The 25,602-nt window shown below is 34.1% G+C and overlaps 3 protein-coding genes and 1 pseudogene across 4 annotated transcripts; 3 read left to right on the top strand and 1 right to left on the bottom strand.

Annotated features, from left to right (window-relative positions):
* The first annotated feature begins 4,720 nt into the window (after window positions 1-4,720).
* LOC107406199 (AAA-ATPase ASD, mitochondrial) lies at window positions 4,721-6,618 on the top strand. Its single transcript, XM_016013303.4, has one exon. It carries the CDS (start codon window positions 4,848-4,850, stop codon window positions 6,441-6,443), a length of 1,596 nt encoding a protein of 531 aa, XP_015868789.3. The 5' UTR covers window positions 4,721-4,847; the 3' UTR covers window positions 6,444-6,618.
* Window positions 6,619-8,653: 2,035 nt separating this feature from the next.
* On the top strand, window positions 8,654-10,615 carry LOC107418481 (AAA-ATPase ASD, mitochondrial-like; annotated as a pseudogene).
* A 1,154-nt stretch (window positions 10,616-11,769) lies between these two features.
* On the top strand, window positions 11,770-15,019 carry LOC107418491 (AAA-ATPase At3g28580). The gene has a single exon (XM_060814267.1). It carries the CDS (start codon window positions 12,090-12,092, stop codon window positions 13,692-13,694), a length of 1,605 nt encoding a protein of 534 aa, XP_060670250.1. The 5' UTR covers window positions 11,770-12,089; the 3' UTR covers window positions 13,695-15,019.
* LOC107418497 (DDT domain-containing protein DDR4) lies at window positions 14,807-22,434 on the bottom strand. 2 transcript variants are annotated; one of them, XM_016027191.4, is made up of 12 exons: window positions 21,536-22,434; window positions 21,323-21,433; window positions 19,797-19,883; window positions 19,661-19,698; window positions 19,495-19,576; window positions 18,767-18,873; window positions 18,400-18,556; window positions 17,719-17,811; window positions 17,439-17,562; window positions 16,412-16,487; window positions 16,075-16,260; window positions 14,807-15,957 (listed from the first exon to the last, which is right to left on the bottom strand). In XM_016027191.4, exons 1-12 carry the CDS (start codon window positions 21,980-21,982, stop codon window positions 15,219-15,221), a joined length of 2,247 nt encoding a protein of 748 aa, XP_015882677.1. In that variant the 5' UTR covers window positions 21,983-22,434; the 3' UTR covers window positions 14,807-15,218. The 2 variants fall into 2 exon arrangements, with proteins under 2 accessions (XP_015882677.1, XP_015882678.1); XM_016027192.4 differs by having other exon boundaries at window positions 16,445-16,487; window positions 21,536-22,433.
* Window positions 22,435-25,602: the final 3,168 nt, after the last annotated feature.

Raw genomic sequence — 25,602 nt, 5'->3', positions numbered from 1 at the left:
GATTTACCAGTTGGATGTAAAATGTGCTTTTTTAAATAGTTATCTTCAAGACGAAATTTATATAGAGCAGCCTGAAGGATTTCAAGTCAAGGGACAGGAGGAGAAGATATACTCATTGAAGAAGGCATTATACAGTCTCAAACAGGCTCCTAGGCCAGGTATAGCAGGATCAATGAATATCTTCAAAGCTTTGGTTTTGTTAAAAGTCCAAGTGAAGCTACGCTATATATAAAAAAAACAGATGCTAACTTAATTATAGTTTCTATTTATGTTGATAATCTTCTTGTAACAGGAAGCAAGGAGATGCTGGTGAAAGAATTTAAAGCCAAAATGCTAGAAGCATTTGAGATGACAGACTTTGGCTTAATGTCCTATTTTCTAGGAATAGAGGTGAAGCAAGACGATCATGGAGTCTTCATAAGCCAAACAAATTATGCAAAGGAAATACTCAAGAAATTTCACATGGAAGATTGCAAAAGCACTAGCACACCCATGAATCAAAAGGAGAAATTTAGTAAAGAGGATGGAGCTGAAAAAGTTGATGAAAGCTTATATACGAGTCTGATTGGTTGCTTGATGTATCTTACAGCTACCAGACCAGACATAATGTTTGCAGTAAGTTTGCTTTCAAGATTTATGCATTGTGCTAGTGAAATGCATTTTCAGGCTGCCAAACGAATTGTAAGATATATCAAAGGCACAACAAATTATGGCATTCAATATTCTAGCTGTCAATCTTTTAAGCTTCATAGTTATTCTAATAGTGACTGGGCAGGTTCCATAGATGACATGAGAAGCACAATAGGTTTTTGTTTCAGTTTTGGATCAGGAAAATACTTGCAGACTTACACATGAAGCAAATTGAGCCAACAGAAATCTATGTAGATAACCAAGCTGCCATTGCAATTTCAAATGATCCTATTTTTCATGGAAGGACAAAGCATTTCGAGATCAAGCTATATCATTTGAGCAAAAAACAGAAGGCTAGTGAAATTAAACTGGTTTATTGTACGTCTGAGAACCCAATTGCGGATGTGTTTACCAAAGCTCTTCCAAAAGCAAGATTTGAAGTTCTAAGAAATAAACTAAGTCTATGCAACTATTAGGCAAGGAGGAGAAATTGTTACAATAGTACCTAAGTTGCTGCATATGGAGTTGCTATCAGCTGACCAAGTCACTAGAATATTTGTTATGCTGTTAGCTGATCAAGTCTTTAGGATATTTGTTATGATTTATATTGTTATGCTGTTTTATTTGTTATGCTAGTTTCTTAGTGGCTAGAAATTAGGAAGTTGTTAGTCATGCCTTGTATTAAAGAAATTTTTTTGTTTTTCTGTTAAATGTTAGCTCTATATAAAGAGCAATGCAATGAATAAAAAAATATATTTTGGTCTTCAATTTTCTAGTGTCTCATAACAACATTATCATGTATTATGATGGATGGTGTTTGTAATGGTACTGATATTTTTGATTTTTTTTAATGATATGTATAATGTCTTTTTTTTCAGAAAAATTGCCTCTAGCCTAGCTCTCACAAGCATGTTGAACTTTCACTTATGTGATCTTTTTCCAACAATATAATATTAAGGTCATAAATCCACTTCCAAATTCACCACTAAGCCACTAGTACCTTTTGAATGTGTTGTTCTTGGCAATGAAATTTTGTAATACTATATTAAGAACCGGGATAAAATGACTATAACAAGAATGCTTAAAAGTAACACACAGCGGGAATTGAGAAGGCTTGGAGAAGAGGGTATTTGCTTTATGGTCCCACCAAGGGCAGGGAAATCCATCATGATTTGCTGCCATTGCCAATTTTGCTAGACAATGATGTTAATTATATGATCTTGATTGCTCATTTGAACTCGCAGGTCAAGAGGAAGAAAGAAAGCAGAGAAAATACCCAACAAAGAAAAGAAAGTGAAAGAAAGATGAGGGAAACTATATGGCAGCAGAGTGAGAGTGACACTTTCTAAGCTGTTTTGAATTTCGTTGATGGACAAGCATATTGAGCTTTCTTATTGCAGTTTTGAAATTGGGTTCAGAGAATTCTTCCAAAAAGTAGTATTTGAATATTCAAAACAAACGAATGTTTGATAAAATTGAAAGATTGATGAGGCAGAGAATCTGATGCCCTAGTGATCATTTCAGGATGATCTAGAGAGAAACGCCTTTTCAAACTTGATTCAAGCTATGAAAGAAGCCAAAGGTAAAAGCAGAAGCTGCTAAGAAGAAAGATGTGAAATCATCAAAGGAGAATGAAACCGATTAGCAAGAGGGAATTTGGTTCTATGGCAAAAGTCATTCAAAAAACCAGAGTGAACCGATAATCCAACAATTTATTTAGCTCTAGAGCAACATTAATATATTGAAAGAAAATTAGACCAGTCCAGTGTTTACATTTATGTGTATATTTATTGTTTTAAATAAAAATGAACAAAATTGAAAAGCTGATGAAAACAGTGCACAACTCCCACATCAATCAAACACAGTTGAATTCTACAGAACCTTTGTTGTCTCTTATGGTTCTTACTCAACCGTGAGTAGAATATGCTTATATTTAATTTAGTAGTTATACAAAGTTCTTTTTTTGGTAAAGAGTTCATATATTATAAGTTGCATCATAGTGTTGAAGGTCAATGCCATCACAAAATGAATTGAGGATGATACCCATCATCCATCATGTAATAATTTACAATATGAAGAAATTTCTAGGTACCTTCTCTGTTATCCAACTAGCATAGCATATGGTTCTAAAAACATATAAAACTCACGTGGGCTTCATTTCTCTTTGCGTTTGGTAATGATTTCTTGAATCAAACCCAAAACTTAGCCTTGGGACCATGACAACTTACGTTAACAAAAAATGAAAAATTGATAATAAGAGGAAAAACCCATTTCTACATGCATGCTGATTATGGTTGAGTGGTTTTCCTAATTTGGGTTCATCTTGTTCCAAAACCCAGAGGAATGAACTCTTTTATAATTTTACCAAAAAAGAAAAAGGAAAAAACAAACTCTTTTATAATCCTTTATGAATTTTCTTATTGAAAAAAAAAAAAAAACTCTGAATTCTCTCTAATTAAAAGAAAATAATTGTCTAGGTAATTACTTTGTGGGAGATTAGAAACATCCAAACATTAATTGGATGGAACATATTTTGAAATGTTGGATTATAATTTATTAAACTGAACGATTTCAAGTTTTGACCCAATAAGAAATTAAAATAGTTTCAATATTGTCTAAGCATCCCAAGGACCGAAACCTTATAAACAATTATTTTTTATTTTTTATTTTTAAATATATATTGGCCTTAATGGTGTCTTGAAAAGCCACTAGTAAACATCTACCAAAAACAAACGAGTATGAACTACGCATTTATTTTAAGTAAACGTCAGTGTCATGACATAATAAGGTGACCTCATGAAACTTACTTGCCAAGTTATCTACAGTCCCAAGAAACCCACGGGAAGAAAATCTTCGGTGCAACGGTGGTACCAGCTGATTTGGTACCACTCCAAATGCTTTAACGACATCTGCTAAAATTTTGCCATATCAGCTTTTTTTTTTTTTTTTTCAAATTGCCATTTTATTTACTTTTATATATTTAATTTCATTTTAATTTACTCAAATACCTTTTCCTTCTATCTTCTTCTTCAAACTTAGATCTAGGGTTTTTTAGATACTCATATGGCAACCAGCAGCCATTTCCGCTAGAGAATCGCCGACGGTGGCTGCTGGGCTTTGTTCCAGTTTTTTTTTTTTTTTTTTAAATTTTCTTCAATATTTGTTTAATTTTCAAATCTCTTCCTCTCCTACCAACATTAATTGGCAACAGAAGTAACAGTAACGGCCTACCGTCGGCTGTTTGAGAATCTGGAGGATAAATCCCGATTCTCTAAACCTCTTTATCTATTCTCTTTTCAAAATGGAATGCATAGAAACTACATATTGAAATGCCCACTAATTCTACCAAAATCCTCCATTTTAGTTCACCAAATTAATAGCATCACCACAAATTTCATATAGACCAAGAAGAGTTTAAAAAACGAAGCTCATTGTCTGAGTCGGAATCCTGCTCCTTGAAAATTTTCGACCAGTCTCACAGTAGCCGCCAAGGATTCCTTGAAAATTTTCGACCAGTCTCACAGTAGCCGCCAGTGACTTCAGGTATGGCTAAAGGGGAAAAGAATAAAACCCTAAATGGTCGGCTAAAATATTTACCCTTTCCTATTTATTTATTCTTCTATAAAGTTTATCTTTTTAGAATTAAAAAAAAAAATTAAAATAGTAAACTGGATAATTTTTAAATAATTATGATTCTTTTTAATAAATGGCATTTAATAATTTGAAGGGGTACTAAATCAGTTGGTACCACCATTGCACCGAAGATTTTCTCACTGGAAGAAAATCTTCGGTGGTACCAGCTGATTTGGTACCTATTGTCTAAGTTTTAGACTCATGAGAGAGAAGGAATTTCCACCTCTGACTGGGTCTGAGTGGTCCCCATTAAATTCATAAAGGCTTTTACTTTACCTGCTACTTTTTTCCACCAAATGATACGTGTCCTAATCTTCTACGCCCATTAAGTCTTCCGAGTCTTCAAATTGAAACCTTAAATCTTTGTAGAAAAAAAAAAAAAAAGAAAAAGAATTTTCATGTGGACTTAAAAAGCATTATGATTTATAATAACCCCTCAATTATTTCATCATTATAATAAATTATTATAAAATATACACTTCTAATATTAGACTTTCTCAATTCATCATAGATACCTTCAACTTGTCATTCCAATTCTCTATACCAAACAACTCTGTTCTTTTTTTCCTCAAACGTTGTTTCAAATGGATTCCTCCTTGATTTCTTTCTTTCTCACACTCTTAAACCAAAACATGCATGCCAAATTCCTTTCCAAAACCTCAAGAACAACATCCCCACAAGAAACCATGAAACTAGTGCCTGCAAAAAGAGCACAAACACTTGCAACAATGGGGTCAACCATAGCCACTTTCACCTTTGTTTGGGCTATCATTTGCCAATACTGTCCTTACGAAATCCGCCATATGATAGAAAAGCTCAAGCAAAAGATCAAGGACTATTTCTACCCTTATATCCGGATCACAATCCACGAATTCACTGGCCATGATCGCGATCGGATGATGAAGCGCAGTGAAGGCTATGCCGCGGTTGAAGCTTATCTGAGCTCCAACTCCTCAGCCAATGCCAACAGACTCAAAGCCGAGAAGGAAACCGATACGAGCTGCTTGATTCTGAGCATGGGTAGGGATCAGATTCTGAGTGATGAATTCCAAGGTGCAAAAGTTTGGTGGGTGTTGAAGAAATTGTCCTCACACAGAGTAGCTTATGAGCAGAAGTACTACGAGCTCACTTTCAATAAGCGTCACCGAGAAATAATCACCAAGTATTATCTAGATCATGTCATAAAGGAAGGGAAAGAGATCAGGATCGGAAACAGGCAGAGGAAACTATACACCAATTGTTCTGGTGGATTAAAATGGTCAGCTTACCAGCCAACAATATGGAGTCACATAGTGTTTGAGCACCCTGCTAGCTTCGAAAAAATGGCAATGGAAGCAGAGAGGAAACAGGAGATTATTGATGATTTATTGACTTTCAGGAATGGAAAAGATTACTATGCAAGTATTGGGAAAGCTTGGAAGAGAGGTTACTTGCTCTATGGTCCACCAGGGACTGGTAAATCAACCATGATTGCTGCTATGGCTAATCTGCTTGGCTATGATATTTATGATCTTGAGCTCACTTCTGTGAAGGACAATACAGAGCTAAGAAGGCTTTTGATTGAGACTACTGGGAAATCAATAATTGTGATTGAAGATATTGATTGCTCGCTTGATCTTACAGATCAGAGGAAGAAGAAAACAGAGAAAGTTTCAGAAGCAGAACAGAAAGAGATTAAGAAAGAAGCAAGAGATGAGGGAAGCAAAGTGACACTGTCAGGGCTGTTGAATTTCATTGATGGTTTATGGTCTTCTTGTGGGGGTGAGAGGATCGTGGTTTTCACTACAAATTATGTGGAAAAACTCGATCCGGCATTGATTAGAAGGGGTCGGATGGACAAGTATATTGAGCTTAGTTATTGCAGTTTCGAAGGTTTCAAAGTGCTTGCCAAGAACTATTTGAAACTTGAAAACCATCAAATGTTTGATAAAATTGAAAAGCTGATGATGGAGACCAAGCTCACCCCCGCTGATGTTGCTGAGAACCTCATGCCCAAATCACATAGGGATGATCCAGAGAAGTGTCTTACAAACTTGATAAGAGCTATGGAAAAAGCAAGAAAAAGAGCAGAAGCTGACAGGAAGAAAGACGAAGAGGGAGCATCATCAAAAGAGAATGAGACAAAGCAGCCACCAACTGTCAAAGACATTGAAGAAAATGAATATAATAAACCAGTGTAGTGGTATTAGGAAAATAAAGAAGTTGAGTGCTGATTAAAGACAATGCACCATGTCCAATATATATATATATATATATATGTGTGTGTGTGTGTGTACTATATAACATTTCATGGTGACAGAGTTGAACTACCTTACTAGACTTTGTCCTTTATTTATATATTTGTTAATTTTTTTATTATTATTATTTTTTTTAACATCTTAACAATAACCCATCAAGTACCAGTGTTTTGGGGATCGAAAAAGCTTTAAACAAGCTTTCAATCTCTTTCTTTTTCTTTCTTTTTTCGAAGCCATATAAAATAAATAAACTGGTGCATATTTAAGAAAGAGATAACTTTGTTAAAGAGATATATGTGTTTTATACTTGGCAAACATTACCACCACTACTGTCATATCCAGAGACACGTCTTAGAAATATTAGGAATTTTTCTTTTGCTTGATTTGAGGTTACACTTTATTTTATAATCAAAATATGAATGCTGATGGCTCAAGGTCACAGTGAAAGCGACTTAAATTTGGTTTTTTGGAAGTTAAAACAAAAAAATTACGTAAATGGTCAGCTTTTAATGTTTTGGAAATCAGAAAAATCATTAGAATATACAAGCAACTGGTGTTAGTCATCATATTATATATAATATGAACTAATCTTCCAGGAAAATATTCCTTCTTGGTACTCCTAGCATATGTGTGATGTGCCAAAGATCAAAAAGTATGTTTTAAATTCAAAGCACTGCCCTACTACCATAATAAACCAAAAAAAACTCCATATACATCTTTGAAATTATATAATCCTTTTCAGATAGCAATAAATAAAAAAAAATAAAAAGTAAAAAGATAAGACTTTTTTTTACTACCAATTTAGCTCATAAGGTTAAGCAAATTAAGTCATTACTAGGCAGACTCTCTACAATCACTCCAATCAAATGCAAGTTTCCCAATTCCATGTTATCAATTTCTTAGGCATAGTTTAGAAACTAGGAACCAAATATTTACCTGCCAAAAACTTGCACATATATATATATATATATATATATATATATATATATATATTCCTAGGTCATCATGATTTATTTTAGCTCAAATACATCCAAAAGTGGCAAGCGACTCAAAGCAGTTGTGCCATCGAAATGAAATTATACAGAGCAAAGGTTTTATAAACTAACATCACAAATTTGTACTCTACACAAATTTACAACATGTTATGGGAGCAAACAATGAAATTGGAAAGCGAATTAGGATACATCTTCAACATGTTACCGGAGTTAGGCAAATAGTTACCTTCTTCACTTTGCCTTCCAAATTATAAAACCTTTCATATTACCCTCTAAACTATTATATTTTTGTCATTTTAGTCCATTTATACAAGTTTTCCTTATAACTTGATAAAATTTGTCATGCATACTATCCAATAGTAAAATTAAATAAAACAGAGCAATTGCTAAATAAAGTTATACGAGTAGAGTATGTTTAATTTTATCAGATTTATTTATCCAAAAAAAAATCATCAATATGTCAAAATTCATGATTGGACTAAATTGAAAAAAAAAAAACTAAAAATAATAATTTTGGGGGGGCAATGTGAGAAATTTTGTAATATAAGGGACAAAATGTAAAAAATTGTGTAGTTCACCCTCTTAAAAGAATTTTCATTCGTAATAATAGTTTAAATAAACTTGTCTAACGCGGACATGGACTTAATATGATGTAGTTAGCACAAGTGCTCATGAGGATTGTTATGCAGACATGGGACTTGTTATGATGTAGTACGACAAGTGCACAGGATTGTTATTTACCATATTTATTTTTGATAATAATAATAATGTTATTTTCTTTCTTTTAGCCCAAGTTTGATTAAATATTTTGGTTTATTTTTAGTTTCCTTATGGTGGTTTTTGGGGTTTTCCCTAAGGATCCGTTTGGAAAATATCAAAGTTGTGAAGGAAAATAATCTTCGGATTTAATTTCCTGGAATTCAGTTTTATAAGAATTAATTTTTCTTTTGGTTTGTTTGGTAAATAATACGAAAGTTAGGATTTATAAGTAATTAAATTTAAATTGTATAATAAATTAAGAGTAAATATGTATTTTAAAAAAATTTCAAAACTAATTTATCTGTGATTCTCAAAATGACATCTATATATGTGGAAACAACTTTCCCACATATTTTACTACATTAGTGGGAATCTAATTCCCTGTACCTATATTTTTTTACCTTACAATAAACATCCAAATAAAAAAAAATTATCAATTTTCTAAAAAAATTAGATTGCTACTAACTTTACCTCTATCCAAACATACTATAAGTAAGAATTTGTTTTCCTACATACAATTGTTAAGAGTTTGTTTCTCTATAGAGAATTGTTCTCTCTTTTAGTTTCATTTTGTCTGCGGTAACACCATCTCTAATTGGACTCAATCTGTCCTCTTCCACCGTTACTACAATGGATTCCTCCATGTTTTATTTTTTTCTCACTCTGTTAAACCAGTTAAACAGAAACATGCACGGCAAATTCCTTGCCAAGAGCTCAACAAAGCCAGACAAGAAACCATGAAAACAAAAACACAAGCACTTGCAAAAATGGGGTCAGCAATAGCCACTCTTACTTTTGTTTGGGCTATCATTGGCCAATACTGTCCCTATGAAATCCGACATATGGTTGGAAAGCTCACGCAGAGGATCAAGGACTTTTTCAACCCGTATATCTGTATCACCATCCCTGAATTTGCCGGCGGGATAGCAAGGCGCAGCGAAGGCTATGCAGCTGTTGAAGCTTATCTGAGCTCCAATTCCTCAAGCAATGCCAATAGACTCAAAGCAGAAAAGGAGAGACATAACAGCAAATTGATTCTAAGCATATATAAGGATCAGATTCTTTCTGATGAGTTTCAAGGTACAAAAGTTTGGTGGGTTTTGAAAAAACCAACTTCAAATTATAAGCACTACGAGCTCACTTTCAACAAGCGTTACAGGGAGATAATCACCAACTCATATCTAGACCATGTTATGAAAGAAGGGAAAGAGATCAGGATTGGAAACATGAAGAGAAGGCTTTACACAAATTGTTGTGCTGGATCAAAATGGTTTTCTTATCAGCCAACAATGTGGAGTCACATAGTGTTTGAGCACCCTGCCAGCTTCGAAACAATGGCGATGGAAACCGAGAAGTAAAGAGAGATTATTGATGATTTATTGGCTTTCAAGAATGGAAAAGATTACTACGCAAAAATTGGGAAAGCTTGGAAAAGAGGGTATTTGCTTTATGGACCACCAGGGACTGGAAAATCAACCATGATTGCTGCTATGGCTAATCTGCTGAGCTATGATATTTATGATCTTGAGCTCGCTTCCGTGAAGAACAACAGTGAGTTTAGAAAGCTTTTGATTGAGACTACTAGGAAATCCATAATTGTCATAGAAGATATTGATTTCTCACTTGATTTAACAGGCCAGAGGTCTAAGGAGAAGAATGCCGAGAAATTTTCAGAAGAAGATGAAGAGGATTCCGACAAGAAGGTCAAGAAAGAAGCAGAAGATAAAAAAAACAATGTGACACTTTCTGGACTGTTGAATTTCATTGATGGATTATGGTCTTCTTGTGGGACTGAACGGATCATTGTTTTCACTACAAATTATGTGGAAAAGCTCGATCCGGCATTGATTAGAAGGGGTCGGATGGACAAGTCTATTGAGCTTTCTTATTGCAGTTTTGAAGGTTTCAAAGTGCTTGCCAAGAACCATTTGAAAATTGAAAACCATCAAATGTTTGATAAAATTGAAAAGTTGATGGTGGAGACACAGATCACCCCTGCTGATGTTGCAGAGGACCTGATGCCCAAATCCCTTCAGGATGGTCCAGAGAAGTGCCTTTCAAACTTGATAAAAGCTATGGAAGAAGCGAAAGAAAAAGCTGGTAGGAAGAACAAAGAGGAAGCAGCAAAACAGAAGAATAAGGCGAAAGAAAAAACTGATAGGAAGAACAAAGAGGAAGCAGCGAAAGAGAAGAACAAGGCAAAGCAGGCACTAGATGTCAAAGAGATTGAAAATGTTAGAGTTAGTGACCCGAATTCTTGTTGATTCGATCCAAAAAGCTCTGCGATGCGACCCATTTGGTGAAACTAATTTTGGAGAAAAATTTGGGGCTCTGTGGTGGAAGCGGAGGTCTCGGGCTGATAGGACTGTAGCCCACCACTGAGCCCGACGGGGGTGCGGGGGCAGCGCCCCCGCGGTACGGACCTATTTAATTTTAGGGTTTCTTCCGTACAATATATATATTATGCTTTTGGGGTTTTCCTTCTTCGGCTGTAATTGGGGTTTTAGGGTATCTTGAAATTTGGCTCACCTTTGTACTAATTTTTCGATATTTGATTTGCTTCTCTCTGTCCGTGGTTTTTCCCATCAAGGGTTTCCACGTAAATTGTGTGTTTGTTCTTCGCTTTCTTTGTTTCCGTTGCTATTTATTTTTTTCCCAATTACGTAACAAAAAATAATCGAAGTAATAGACCAGAGACATGATGACGAATAGAGAAAAATCATTTATTTAGAAATATTAGAAGTATTATTATTATTATTATTATTATTATTATTATCTTGTTTGATTAGCGGTTACATTTTAATATATAATTCACAGAGAAAAAAATGACTTAAATTTGTTTATTATCATTTTTTTTTTTTTTTTTGGTTTGAAGTTTTTGACTCAAATGGTGAACTTTTAGTTTAGCTTCGATATCATCGTCTTCTTCATTTTACTTTTTTTGAAACAAAATATATTATTTGTTTTCTTAAACAAAACAGTAAAAAATCATTAACATGTAAACAACATCAAGTTATAGATAATTTATTAACATAAAAGTGACTTTCCAGGAAAGTGACACCTGCTATATAGTCCAACTAGCACATGTGTCCAAGCACCAAAGATCAAAAAGTAAGGTTTAAAATTCAATGCACTGTCTTTCATCTTCCACAAGCAAACTGAATTCCCCAATCACATATTTTGATGCTATATAATTGCTTCCAGGAAACTTGTTTTTTTACTAATTTAGCTAATTAAAGTTAAACATATCAATAATAACATTCTACCGGGTGGAGGAGCTCAATGTCTTGGGCTCCAATAATTTCTTGGCGACAATAGACCATTTTTTTCCACATGAATTGGCAATTCATCATCGCCAATAGACTACTGAAGCCTCGATCCTTCCTACAGTAAAATAAAATTTAACATGTCAATTACTAGACTCACTTTTAATCCCTGCCACTTATGGTCCACCTAATCCACAATCCTTCCAATCAAATGTAAAGTTTTTCAATCCATGTTATAAATTTCTTTGCGTGGTTTAGGTACCAAACATTTAGCCGACAAAAGCTTGGAAAATGTAGCAAATATTCTGAGGTCCACATGATTCTTTTTCCTCCTTTACAATAGGTTACACTTATGGTGGAACAGCAATTATACCAGTCAGCAAACCACTTGGATAAAAAATCCATCAATCAAACTGCTTTTTCTATGAATTCAAAGAAACCCTTCCAACAACATAAGAGAAGGTAAAACAATTCAAAACACTTTCTTCGTCCCCATCACTTTGATTTTATAAGCTTCAAAATCTACCCTTTTTCTCCTTTGTTTTATTTTACCTCTCTTTGTTTCTTGGATGAAACCCTCCTTGTTATCTCTTTTCCTCTCTCTAATAAACTATGACATCCATGCAAAAGGTCTTGCTCATATCATGGGGAAAGACAGTAACAAGATCGCATTAAGAACCACATCAGAAAGAATGAAGATGGTTCCTGCAAGGCTGACACAGAAATGGGCTACTATGGCGAGCTTCATGTTTGTGTGGGCGATTGTCTCCCAATACCTCCTTCCTAATGAGCTTCACCGTATAATTCACAGGTTCAAACGGAAGCTCAAGAACTACTTCGATCCCTATATTAAGATTACCATCCACGAGTTCACAGGCGAAAGATTGAGGCGAAGTGAAGCCTATGCTTCTGTGGAAGCCTACCTTAGTTCAATCACATCCAAAATTGGCAAGAGATTCAAAGCAGAGATGGAAACAGAAAATAGTAACTTGGTTTTGAGTTTAGATGAGAATGAGGAAGTAAGTGATGAATTTCAAGGTGCAAAACTTTGGTGGGTTTTGAGCAAAGTTGTGCCGCCAAAGTCTACCGTGCAGAGGTTTTGTAAGCTAACTTTTCATAAGCGGTACAAGGAGATGGTCACGAATTCATATCTACAGCATGTTATGAGACAAGGCAAAGAAATCAGGAAAGGAAACAGGAAAAGGAGGATACACAGTAATTGTTCTGGCTACAAATGGAGTCACACTGTGTTTGAACACCCTGCAAGCTTCGAAACGATTGCAATGGATCAGGACAAGAAGCAGGAGATTATCGAAGATTTACTGGCTTTCAGCAGGGGTAAAGATTACTACGCAAGAATTGGCAAGGCATGGAAAAGAGGGTATTTGCTATATGGACCACCAGGGACAGGGAAAACAACCATGATTGCTGCCATGGCTAATCTGCTGAACTATGATGTTTATGATCTTGAGTTGACAGCGGTTTCGAGCAACATAGATCTTAGGAGGCTTTTGATTGAGACGACCAGTAAGTCTATAATTGTGATAGAGGATATTGACTGCTCCGTTGATCTTACAGGTCAGAGGAAGAAGCGAACAGAGCAATCTTGTTTGAAAGACGAGAACAAATGCTCAGTGAAGGAGAAGAAAGAGCATAAAGAAGAGGGAGATAGCAGCACCTACGTGACACTTTCAGGGCTGTTGAATTTCATTGATGGGCTATGGTCATCATGCGGGGCTGAAAGACTGATTGTCTTTACTACAAATTATGTGGAGAAGCTTGATCCAGCGCTGATAAGAAGAGGTCGGATGGACAAGCATATTGAGATGTCCTATTGCAGTTTCAATGGGTTCAAAGTTCTTGCAAAGAACTACTTGGATCTCGAAAACCACAAAATGTTTGAGAGAATTGAAAAGTTGATGGAGGAGACCAAGATCACTCCTGCTGATGTTGCAGAGAACCTCATGCCCAAATCCTTAGTTGATGATCCAGAAAGATGTCTTTCAAACTTTATTCAAGTTCTTGAGAAAGTGTTGGAAAATGCTTCTGCTAAGAAGTCCGAAGAGACCGAGCTAACTAAGGAATCAAATGCCAATGGAAAAGCAGAAGCAGCAGATAACGACAAGCAATCGGTAGAAGATGAGTCAACCAAGAGAGAGACTGTCCCAATTTGAGTGCCAAAAACGAATATAATTTCTTGTTGTCCTAGTTTATTGCTTTTTTAATATTGTTCTACGTAGTACGTTGTACCACAATCATGTATCTTTCTTTTTGAATTTGAAGTAGCCCACTAGCAATATTATCGTACTAACAAGCACACAAGTTCTTGTCATCATGATTGAAAAGTATTACATTCCCCAAATACTATAGGACTTTTGTATCTCTTTCAATTAATTAGATAACTTGCAATATTAGAGATTTTTATGAAACCATAATTTGCTACACAAACTAGGCATACAACTTCGAAGAAGAAATATCAGTTATTTCAAAATTTTGGCCAAATTAGTTTATTCTTCACTGATTCTGCAGGCCATAGGGGCAACGCCCGGTGCGACAAAAGACACATATTTTTACTCCCTGGTTTTGATTCTAAATCGAGATGCGAGGAGGTCATCAATAAAAACGAATTTGGAACATGTATAACCTCAATATTGTCATAAACTATAAAATATGAATGCTTAGGACCAAGTCACTGTGAAACTTACATGATTTGGTGGCTCTGCACCTTTTTGTCTTCCATTGTTTAACCGGAAGAAAGTGGCCAACTTTCTTATAATGACATGCACTAACATAATATATTTGCATAATCAAAATCCAGAAAAACAAAATTTGAAAATTGGACATATGAGAAGGAACAATTCAACTTTTAGTACAGCTTTAAAAACATCCTTTTTTTTTTTTAAATAATAATTTATTAATAATATATCATTTTTTTAGGGCTTGTTATTACCTGGAAGCACGAGTTTCAAGCTGTGAATTATGGTGGAAGAAAAAACAAAACTACTTTTTGACCAGCAACAGCCTATTTCACTACCTAATTTGACCATCAGAGTAATACCATACAAAAGATGCAGGAAATTATTTGTTTCCAAGGCAAAAGACAAACAAGAATGTCAAAAGGGAAACAAAATCCAAAAATCTAGACAACTGAAACGATGTGATGCAAAAAATGAAAAGATGATAAAGATTTAGTTACCTTTGGAGGGAGGATGGTACCATTACAATAAAGAAAATCAGAGCCAACCAACCCAAATGCCCAGAAGCAGATCAATGTCAAGACGGTAAAGATAATAATACTACAGAGGCCTCAACATCTAAAGCCCAATTTTTCAGTTACATATTAGTTGAAAGGTTATTGTACATTGATTGGATGAACTAAAGAACTCCCAACAAATTCTCATTCATCTTCTTAGTTTCTCCCCTCTATTTTTTTTTTCTTTTTTTTTTTTTTTTAAGTTTTTCTTTTGAATCTTGGACATACTAAAAAATGACTACCTAATCTACATAACTCTCCGCATCATGTTGCTCCCTGGTTGTATATCATAAACCAAGGTAGTTGCTTAAATTATGCCATGGAAGAACTCTGATGGTAACTTCCTCCGTGGACTAATCACAAAATTTATAAAATTTTTAACTATCGTACACTTTGGCTTCTCTGCAAAAACATCCCTACCTTTTATGAAGCAGAGTGGGAAGCTTCAGAAATCATCCGTATCTTCATCCTTCATTATTGCGTTTGGACCATCATCGAAACCTGCAGGGGCAGCCTCGTTTAAGTCAAGAAAACGTCTTTTTCGTATGCCCTCAACTTCTTCTCGGCCTGGGCTGTTTGATTTCTCAGGTGGTGGATCTTGCTCTTTCTCTACTGTCTCAGGGTACACTTCAACAGGCTGAGCCTCTTTTGTTTCTTGGTCATCATCATTGCCATCAGATGCCTGACTTTCCATTGAATACTCCCCGTTCTCGCTTGGATCTGAGTGTTCATCTGATGCATTTGATTTTCCAGGTTTCATAGACTCTGGTTCTGATTCCGATAGCTCATACTGTCGGTAATTGATGCGGTTTCTCGTGGCTCTCTTACTACGTCTTAGACCTGACTGGAGCTCATCAACCGACCTCAATTTAGTTTCTCTCCTAGTGCGACCCGGCAATTTCTTGAATTTTTGAGGTTCATCACTGTCTTCACTGATACTCAAGGACTCTTCTTCCTCCTCTTCTTCCTCCTCTTCGGCATTTTCATCATCCCAATGGTACTCCTCATCTCCTTCAGAGCTACTAGAAAATTTCCTCCTCTGTTTACGTTTTCTCAAATATTCCTCATCATATATAGCTTCTCCAACTATATCATCATCACTGTCAAAGTCTGCTTCATTATCTGAAACTGCTTCAACAAACTCTTTCTCAGAATACCTTTGAGGCCGCTGTCTTCGCCGATTGCTGCATGTAGAATATGAAAAAGTTAGTATTTGAAAGAGCTTTTGGGTATCAAAGGAATCAAGAACCACCTGCCCCACAACACTAAAACAAAAGGAAAAAGGCATTAAAGAAGCACACCTTCTGTCGAATTGGTCTTTATTATAGTCATCAGCATAATCATAATCGGGTGATTTGGGAGACAGCGCACTAAAGTTGACGTGTTGAGTGGCATGCGAAGGGCCACTCCATTTACCATTAGTAGAAGCTTCAGGTTTCACGACTCCATCTCTTCTCTGTAAAGGATCTGGGGATGGCTGTTTCCGTCTGATAAAGGAGAGATAGAGATATAAGGCAAGAGCATATTGTATTGGTTTGCTTCAAAGAAAATCTAACCACTGTGTTGTGTGTGAGTATGCACATGCACGAGAGAGAGAGAGAGAGAGAGAGAGAGAGAGAGAGAGAGAGAGAGAGTCACTGAGGATGCATAAGTAGGCGATGGTTTTCATACTTGGTTATCTTGATTGCCTCATTGATGGATCGATCATAATCATCTGCATAATCATTTGTCAACAATTACATTCATGTATCTCTCAAACACATGACACATCAGACAGAAACATTATAAACATTCTTCTCATATCATCTGAACATAACTTTTATCTCTTTCTTGGCAATGGGTTCCTGTCATGCTTGATGATTTAGTTTCCTTCAAAAATTTAATCATTGAGCTAAAAGTTGCATTACATTTCCAAGTACCCATGGAAATAAAATCTTTAGAATTCAAATCCTTAACAATGCAAGCAATCATTGAGAATGCTCAATTAGGTATCAATAAGCATGGTTTGGTACTACAAAGTTACTTTGGGCTATGACCATCGATGAATTAGACAACAAAGTCCTTGAAAAGGAATCTCAGTAACTCATAACAGAAAAGGAATTCCAGTAATATACATCCATCTATTCAGACAATGTTGATATGCCAACAAATATACAGAAACATCCACATAAAATGAAACCTCATAAAAAGTATGGCAAGCACACAACATCTAAACTAACCTTGATTAAATCCATTTAATTGTCAGTATACAAACAAACATAAAATTTGGCAATTAAAGGAAAAAGCATTGTCTAATAAAAAGAACTTGAAAGAGTGGACCCTCTATGTTGCTATCCCAAGTGCTCAACAGTTGAAAATTCTCTACTTGGATGGAGAGACGGCTAAGGTGTAACCCATCTTTTAAGAAAAGACAAATGCAAGTTGAGACAAAATGCTCAATTTGACTAAGCTTTTACTCCAAAAGAATTGGGGTTAAAAGAAAGACAAAGGCAATGAGTTGAATGAATGAAGGCACTCTCCAACCACCTATATTTCATACTTCTCTCATTATCAAAAATCAAATGTTAAACGACATAAAGATCAAATAACTACCTCAAAAGGGTTAATTGCACTTAGAAAATTATGCAGAAAATAAAATGAATATGTTCATATTTGCTGCTATTACCGAATGTATAGGTGACAGGTTTCCTGTCACGAAGGGAGCGCCCTGGACCAAGTCCATCCACACTTAAGAAATTATCAAGAAGGAGAGCTTGTCTGTGTTGTTTCTTCAGCAGCCTCTCTTTCCTCTGTTTAAAATAGCAATTTAACAATAACCAGTATCACCATACTGACAGCAAAAAACAGTATATAGAAATCCTTTCAGCAAAGAAAATTTAACTACAAGGCGTACCAGGGAACATAAAAGTATCAAAAGGTTTCAGTCAGGAAACACTATTACATACCTTGTGAACCTTCTCAATCTCTGGAAGCATGTCATTTTTCAACTTTTTCCCCAAAGAAGCCTCTGTTCTATTTTTACTTGAGAAAAGTTTCTCCTGTGGCAGTTGAAAATGAGTTTAGAAAGAAAAGCAGCAACTGAGCAATGTCAAGCAACAACAAATACGGCATTCATTTAAAATTAATAATGTTTAGTGTGAAAAATAAAAATTATCATTGTCAGCAACTGCGAATAACATATCTTCAATTCAAAGACTATATTTGGAATCTTAAATTTCACTCACTATGCTTTGACTGAAAATTCTCATGGTCAAAGCTGATATGAGAAATTATCCAATCTTGAAACTGCTTCCATAGCTAGAAGCAGCCCTTTCAAAATTCATGCCAAACTAGATCTATATCAGGCATATTAATGAATGAGCTCAGTGCTGAATTAACTCATAAATTATCACAGCAGGCAAGGATTAAATATCATAGTCAGGACCTCATTAACAATTTCCCTTTTTCTCATAATTTGGAACAGTAGTGACAATAATAACCCAGGCTCTTAAGTGAAGGAAAAAGAAAAATTATTATTTGTAATGTGAAACCAGTAACCAATACATGGTTAACCATTGCTAAAGTAGAGCATGGAAAAATCTCACAAAAGGGCAGTATAAATGAATAGGTAATCTTTTGTAACTTACAGAAACATCTTGAAATTCATCAAAATTGGTTGCGACTGTTTCCCACAGGTATGTTGTACTAGGAAGGACCTGAGAACCCTTTGTTTTTGCTTTCTTCACCTCAACTTTCCTTATCTCCCGATGCAATCGGTGACCAATTATTGGATCATCTTCATACCTGCATCAACACAAGCACCCAGTGGATAAAAGTCATACCAAACAAAAAAAGTGCTTTACACAGAAACCTTCAACCAGATAGTTGAAGACTTTTTTAGCAAACAACAAAGGAGGTTTTGGTGCATCCAACCCTTGCCAAAGTAAAATAAAATGACATAAGCAAAAAACAATACCGTTCAATGGATTGGTTTATTATCAAGTTCTATATTACCAGTAAGATATTCCAGATGAGTCACCCCCAACACGTTCTTTACGAAATGCTGAAAGTTGAACACCATGTTTAAGTGAGTTGTCAATATAGTTGCGGACATCCTCTTGCTGCAAAACATCACTCAGATTCAATCCTTCTGGTAGTATACAACAAGAAAAGCATAGAACACAATTTCATAAGTAGGTATTACCAAATAAACTTAGTACCTAAGGAATCGCTTTGGGGATGGAAACACCAACAAGTAAACAAGAAAATATATATTGCCATGTTGATTTTTAACAAAACAAATAAATAAATAAATAAAGCAAATAGCAAGCTATATACAAGAAAGACAAGGATTGTAATGAAATAACAAAATGCAGGTCAATGAGAAAGCAATAACCATCATGTGCACAATTAAAAGAGAAGCAAATCTGAATCCGGTAAGCTTTGCATGAAGAAGCATCAAATAACAATAATTTTTAATGGCTCATTAATGAAAGACAAACTTCAGATATAGTCCCATGACAGACAGAAGAAGGGAGGGGATTGTAAATGATTTTAACAAGCATATAGGTCCAAGAAGAATCAGACAGTGTGCAACAAGTGCCCAATTCACAAATCAATTGCTGCAAATAGTTTTTACAAACCGACTTAACATGAATCTTTAAAATCAAAAACTAAGCAACGCAACTTTAAAATTAATATATACAAACAAACTAAAAAAGTTCTGCTAGTGATGACAATACCTCTACACGAATGTCACAAAGAGCTTTCAATATGACCACACGAATACCAGGATCAAGTGTTTTATATACATCAATCTCCAACCTAGAAAATTGGGATAACTTATGACATTAAAAAACATCAGAAGAGATATATGTTAGAGTAATCCAGATATTTATGAAAACTCACCCATGTGAAGCAACAATGGGTAGATCCCCATCTGCAACCTGCATTCAGATGGAGTTAAAGTCAGTTATAAACAAGCACAAAAGGGATCTACCCAGACTACAATATTGTCAAACATCAGTTATCAGAGTGCAATTACCCAATGCCACCAGTCTCTCAACTTTCTGCATAAAACAGTAACCCAAGTATCACGTGTAAGTGCCATTCGTGTAACAGGAGGAATAGCCTGTATGGAAATGAATAAAAGTTATGAGCAAGCAACAATACAATCACCAAAGTACTAAATATTCCAGTAGCATAAGCTTTAACAGGCTTGTCTTATGTGGTTTTCAGAAGAACATATATTAATCAAATTTATTAAAAGTTCAAACTGATTCTGCAAGCTAATGACACTACAATAAGCAATAGCAAAAATCTTTAGTGGCTTAATGCTAATGCTCATCCAAAGAAAGTTTCCATAATATTTGATTGATAAATCCAAATACATATTAGCATCAAAGGTTTTGCTACAGAGATTAAACTTCAATTCCACACCCAAAAATCGTTTTTCATGTTACTTACTCAAACTGCTACTGATAAAAAAGCAAAATACCGTTATAAGCAATATACATATTAGCATCAAAGGTTTTGCTACAGAGATTAAACTTCAATTCCATGCCCAAAAATCGTTTTTCATGTTACTTACTCAAACTGCTACTGATAAAAAAGCAAAATACCGTTATAAGCAATAGCAACCTAAGGTAGGATGTTACTCAAATTATTCATATTAGCCACTATAATGGTGGTTGTTTCTCTTATTGAAGCTCTAAAGCATTATCACCAATTTGATTTTCCCAACCATAATTATTTGATACCTAGCAATTGATTCTTCAATCCTCAATTAGCACTCACAAGCTTGGGAAATTATATATATGATATAGGAATATTTCGCAGATAAAAGAGATATTGATTCACAAACACTGGCAGAGAAAATACGAGGGGAAATAATACCTCCAAGGCGAATACCAAGGAAATGTTTACTAGGAAAGCTAACCTAATTATAAAGGCCAATTTCTGGGCAAGTCGCCAATTCCCTTAAACAGTCTATGTAATGTGTCATAGTGCAACACTCGACAATAAAAATTGGTGCTTATCACTAAAATATCCAACACAATCACTCGCAAAGTATGAAAGCACTTTTAATTTTCATTTCCTTTTAAGTTTTCTATCTACATTTAGATGATTACAACACTTAATTATAGAACGAAGGCATGTGATAACTCAAATGTACTACTGAATCAGCCTGATAAAAATCATATAAGCTAATTTTTGCACTTCCATAGACGTCAAATGTAGCTTGGATGTGAGCTTGAAAACGATAAAAACTAAAAATTTACAAAGATTGGTATGGAAAGTTATAATCTATTTGGCATTACTAACACCAAACAAGCACAAAGAACATAAACTGAGAAGAAAGGAATTAACTTCAATAAGAAAAACTGCATGAGCAACCCAATTAACAAAGAACCAAAAAAAAAGAAAAAGAAAAAGAAAAAAAAAAGAAAAAAGAAAAAAATAAGACCCCATATCCTCAAACTGAAAAACAGAATGCACATTCCCCTAAAACAAGCTAACTAGAAACACAAAGCTGATAAACCCAAACACGAAGAAAAAGAAAGCACCAACCTTTAGCAAAGGGATGTGTATGTCACTCAAAGTGTCATTGGGTGTAATCAAAGCAGTCTCGAACTCTTCAGCAGAGAATTCCACTGAAATATTCAAAAGCGGCCTAAAAACCTGCAAACCCAGTAATAGAAAAAACAACCACATAAGCCCTAAAAACACAAACATAGATAGAAACAAACACACACAAAAAGATCAGAACTTTGGAGAGCTCACGTGCAAGAAATTGAGTACGGAAGCCAATTCCCACATCGACCGGAGACTCCACCTCGGCAATTGCGAAGGCGGAGGCGGACCCACCAACGGCGTCACGATCTTACTACTGCCGCATTGCTGCGGCGACTCGTCGTTTTGCTGCTCTTGCTGTTGCTTATCGTTGTTGCTATTGTTCTGCTTCTCCTTCTTCGCAGCCTTTGCCTTCCTCTGCTCGCTCGCAGACTGGGCTTTGGCCGCATAGAGCCTCTCAGCGGCCCGAATGGTGCAGGCCCGGGAGGGGCGGTTGCTCCTCGATAATGGAGGAAGGGCTGGAGTCGCCGTGGTTGGGTTGTCGTTTTGAGGAGGTGGGTTGTCGTTTTCATGGTTCGTGGTGTCGTTCTGAGCGACGGGTTGTTCAGGGGAAGATCGGTCTGAAGGGATCGGAGGAGGAGTAGATTCAAGGGACATGATTTGTCAGAGATCGATGAGGGTTTAGGGAAAGTCTAGGGTGGGATTACATGTAGAGGATCACCATGGTTTTGCATTGGAAGAGGGATTCAAGTATAACATAGAAGATGATGAAGACAGAATAAGAAGAAGAAAAGGGGTTGCCTTGTATTTATTTTTTTAATTAATTATTTTTTTCTACCAAAAGAAATATATAAATAGGAAAAAAAGAAAATTTACAAAGGTTATGGAGGAGGACCAAAGGTCCAAACCACCATTCACATACAAATATATATTTTATGTGACTTCTATGGAGGTTTTTCTTTTTCTTGCTTATGTGACTGCGTTTCCGTTTTGGGGAAAATCAGAAAGAGAAAGAGGAAAAACACAAGGCAAGAGGAAGGAGGGTGGAGAGAGTAGAGAGAAAAGAGGAAGAGAGAAAATTACTCTTTTTTATTTTCTTTCTTTTTTGACAAAAGAAAGATTGGGGAAGAAAAAATGCAAGGACTTTTTTCTTCTTTTTTTTTTGGATTTTTGATTATATTTTGTTTTTGTTTTATTATTTTTTAATCTTTTGGTTTTTTGGGTTATTGAGGAATTTTATTTTTAAGTCTGTAAAAAAGTTTTAAACTGGGTGGGTAATTAGCAATTTTGGGCTTTTTATCTTGGCAATGTTGCAAAATAAAAAAAAAAAAAATTGGATATTTTAGAGTTTGATCGATTTTTACCAATTAAGCCATTTATTGGGCCTTGTATGATTAATAAATTAATGTATACCTCGTCTTCTCTTTCATGGGGGAAAAAAAAATGCAAAAACAAAAAACAAAAAACAAAAATTGAAAAAATCAAAAGTCATTTTACTTTTGTTTTCAAAATTTCTTTGCATGTGTCTTTTTATTTTTATTTTTTTATTGTTGACCAAGCAGAAGATGATGTTTTTCTTTTGGTTTTTTTTTTTTATAAGAAAATTAACAACAAATTATTATTTTCTTTATGATTAATTGTTTCAAAAGTTTGACTATATTAGGTTATGTTATAGTAAGAAAGAAAGCATATTTTATGAATGACCACATTCAACATCACTTCGAAGAAGAGCCAACTATAGCTCATTTATTTCAATTCGTCTCCCATGAGATAAATTCTCGCTGTAATTGAGTACTAAAAATAAAAAGTTGCAACAAAACAAGGTGTGAAAAACACATTATATCAAAAACATTAAGAACAATATTATATTTAACATTTATTAATCTTACCATACACTACATTAATTTTGTCATTATTTACCGTATTGTACTCATTACTGCTAACCCCAGGTTCGTGTTCAATCATGTCTAAGCTTTAAAAAAACAATTTCCTCTCAATGTATGTTCAAAAAAAAAAAGGCTTATAATGTTAACAAAATTGGCAAACTAAATAACTATAATCATCTGAAAATTAATAATAAAGAAAGGAATTGTACACACTGAAAATTAATAATAAAGAAAGGAATTGTACACAATATAAACATGCTTGCACAAGTAAGCAAAGCAAATTTGTACGCTTACACTACTTACAAAATTACAATATTCAACATGATTAATTAAAAAAATAATATTTTTTAACATTTTATTCTTTGCCCTTTTATATAGGTACATTGCTATCAGCATGTTATTTGGTAGAGTTACAAGTATATAATCCATTCATTTTTAAATTAACTTTATTTATGACGATTAGTATGGACGGTTATGTAATATTAATAGGTTATTTAGTGTTCAATTTTATATTGTGTAAATAATTTAAATATAATAATAATTTTATAATGTTAAAACCTTTTCAAAATACTTGATTTCAAAATTTTAAAAAATTTTAAAATTAAACTTGTTCAATGTGAAAAAATCTTACATTGAGTACAATTGCTAAATTAGAAACGATATTAATAGAAAGCGATAGATTTATTAATAAAGGTGGAATGTTACATCTTTTCCACAACCTTATCCATCCATTTCTTCTAAAAATAAAGAAAAAAATTTCATTTCATTTCATCTCTCTTTTTCTATTTATTATTATTACCTGGCATAGAGAACTCTAAATCAATATAAAATTCACTTAAAAAAGAGCAAAGACATTTATATACAGGGAATGGAGTAAAGAAAAAAGTGATGATGGTAGGACATGAGAAAAATAATAAGGAGAATAATAATTAAAGATAGTACAGCCAAGAGCTTGATCCATTATAAAACAAACATGAAAACATCCTAGGACTTCCACGGTTTGGCCACCTTTTTACTTTCATGTCCGTACCTTGTCATTGTGTCATCCATGATCCATCTATGTTGTCTAGAGTTTACTCTGCAAATAAAATTAAAAATTACAGTTACTCAGCATTTAAGTATTTTATTTGTTCTTTTGTCAAGTCCCACACCCATTAATTTTTTTTTTCTTTTCAATTTACAGGAAAAAAGTAAAAAAAAAAATTAAAAAAAAAGAAAAAAAAGAGAAAGAGAGAAAGAATTGATCAACATTGAACTTGAGCAATATACGTTTAAAATTATAACTTGATCTGTTTTGGGATTGTTGTTTGCTTTTAGTATAAAATTTCTAGTAAAACAATTACACTGGGGGGTTTTATGGTTTGCCTAAAAAGAAGCTTTTTTAAACTATAGAAAGGGGCTCAAAAGGTATTTAGATGGGCCCAAATTTTGGCCCAAATTATTGCTCCCTCTAAAATGGTTCTGTAACCCCACTTACCTTAAAATGGAGCAAACAATAATACTAAATAGAATCATCAAATTATTTGCAAAATTTATTTACTCAGATATTTAATTTTTTTAATTAATTAATTTATTTAAAAAATTACTTATTTATATTTAAGGTATTTTTACTATATAGAACATTATTTTTGAATTAATAGAAATAACTATTCATAAGAATAAAAAATGAAAAAGAATACTTATATGTTTGGTAAGAATATGAATATTAATCAAGCTTAACCTTTTTAAAAATATTTTTAGTTTAAAATTTTTTTTAAATTTATAAAAATTAATTAAAATTTTATTTTCATATTTATTTATGTATTTTACTATATATATATATAATAATCCATTTAAGTGTATTTTTAAAATTTATCTAAATTAGAATGCAAGAAATATTGTTTTCAACAATGATATATTGACACATTACTAATGACATTTAGTAAATGCTTTTGATTTTTCAAAATCCAAATGATCAGAAAGTGATTTTATATTTTGTTACCAAACACTGTATGAAGCATTTTTTTTAAAATTTTTTTTTTAAATTTTTATCTTTACCAGTGGTTTTAGTCATTTTAAAATCACTCCCAAATGAGGGTAGTATTTGTTGCACTATAGTTGATTAAAAAACACAATTAGCAAATTATAGAAGAGGCAATAATGATATTGCCACTAAATTTTTTCACCAAAATTTGTTTATTAAATAATGTAGTAAGAAATTAGTGGTTGACAAAAAACTATATAGTAAATTCATAAAAAATGAACCCATTAATATTATATGTGCCACATCATTTAATAAATAAAAATTGGTGAATCTAGCGTTTTTATAAAACCAGCCGCCACTCTAATAATGCTAGGTGTTGTTTTGATTCTATTTTAGATCAAGGATCTATAAGGTACAAGAGCTTTTTA

This window comes from Ziziphus jujuba, chromosome 2, assembly GCF_031755915.1.
Source record: "Ziziphus jujuba cultivar Dongzao chromosome 2, ASM3175591v1".
NCBI classification, from domain to species: domain Eukaryota; kingdom Viridiplantae; phylum Streptophyta; class Magnoliopsida; order Rosales; family Rhamnaceae; genus Ziziphus; species Ziziphus jujuba.
The sequence above is the reverse complement of the archived record's forward strand: the minus strand, read 5'-3'. Positions and strand labels throughout refer to the sequence as shown.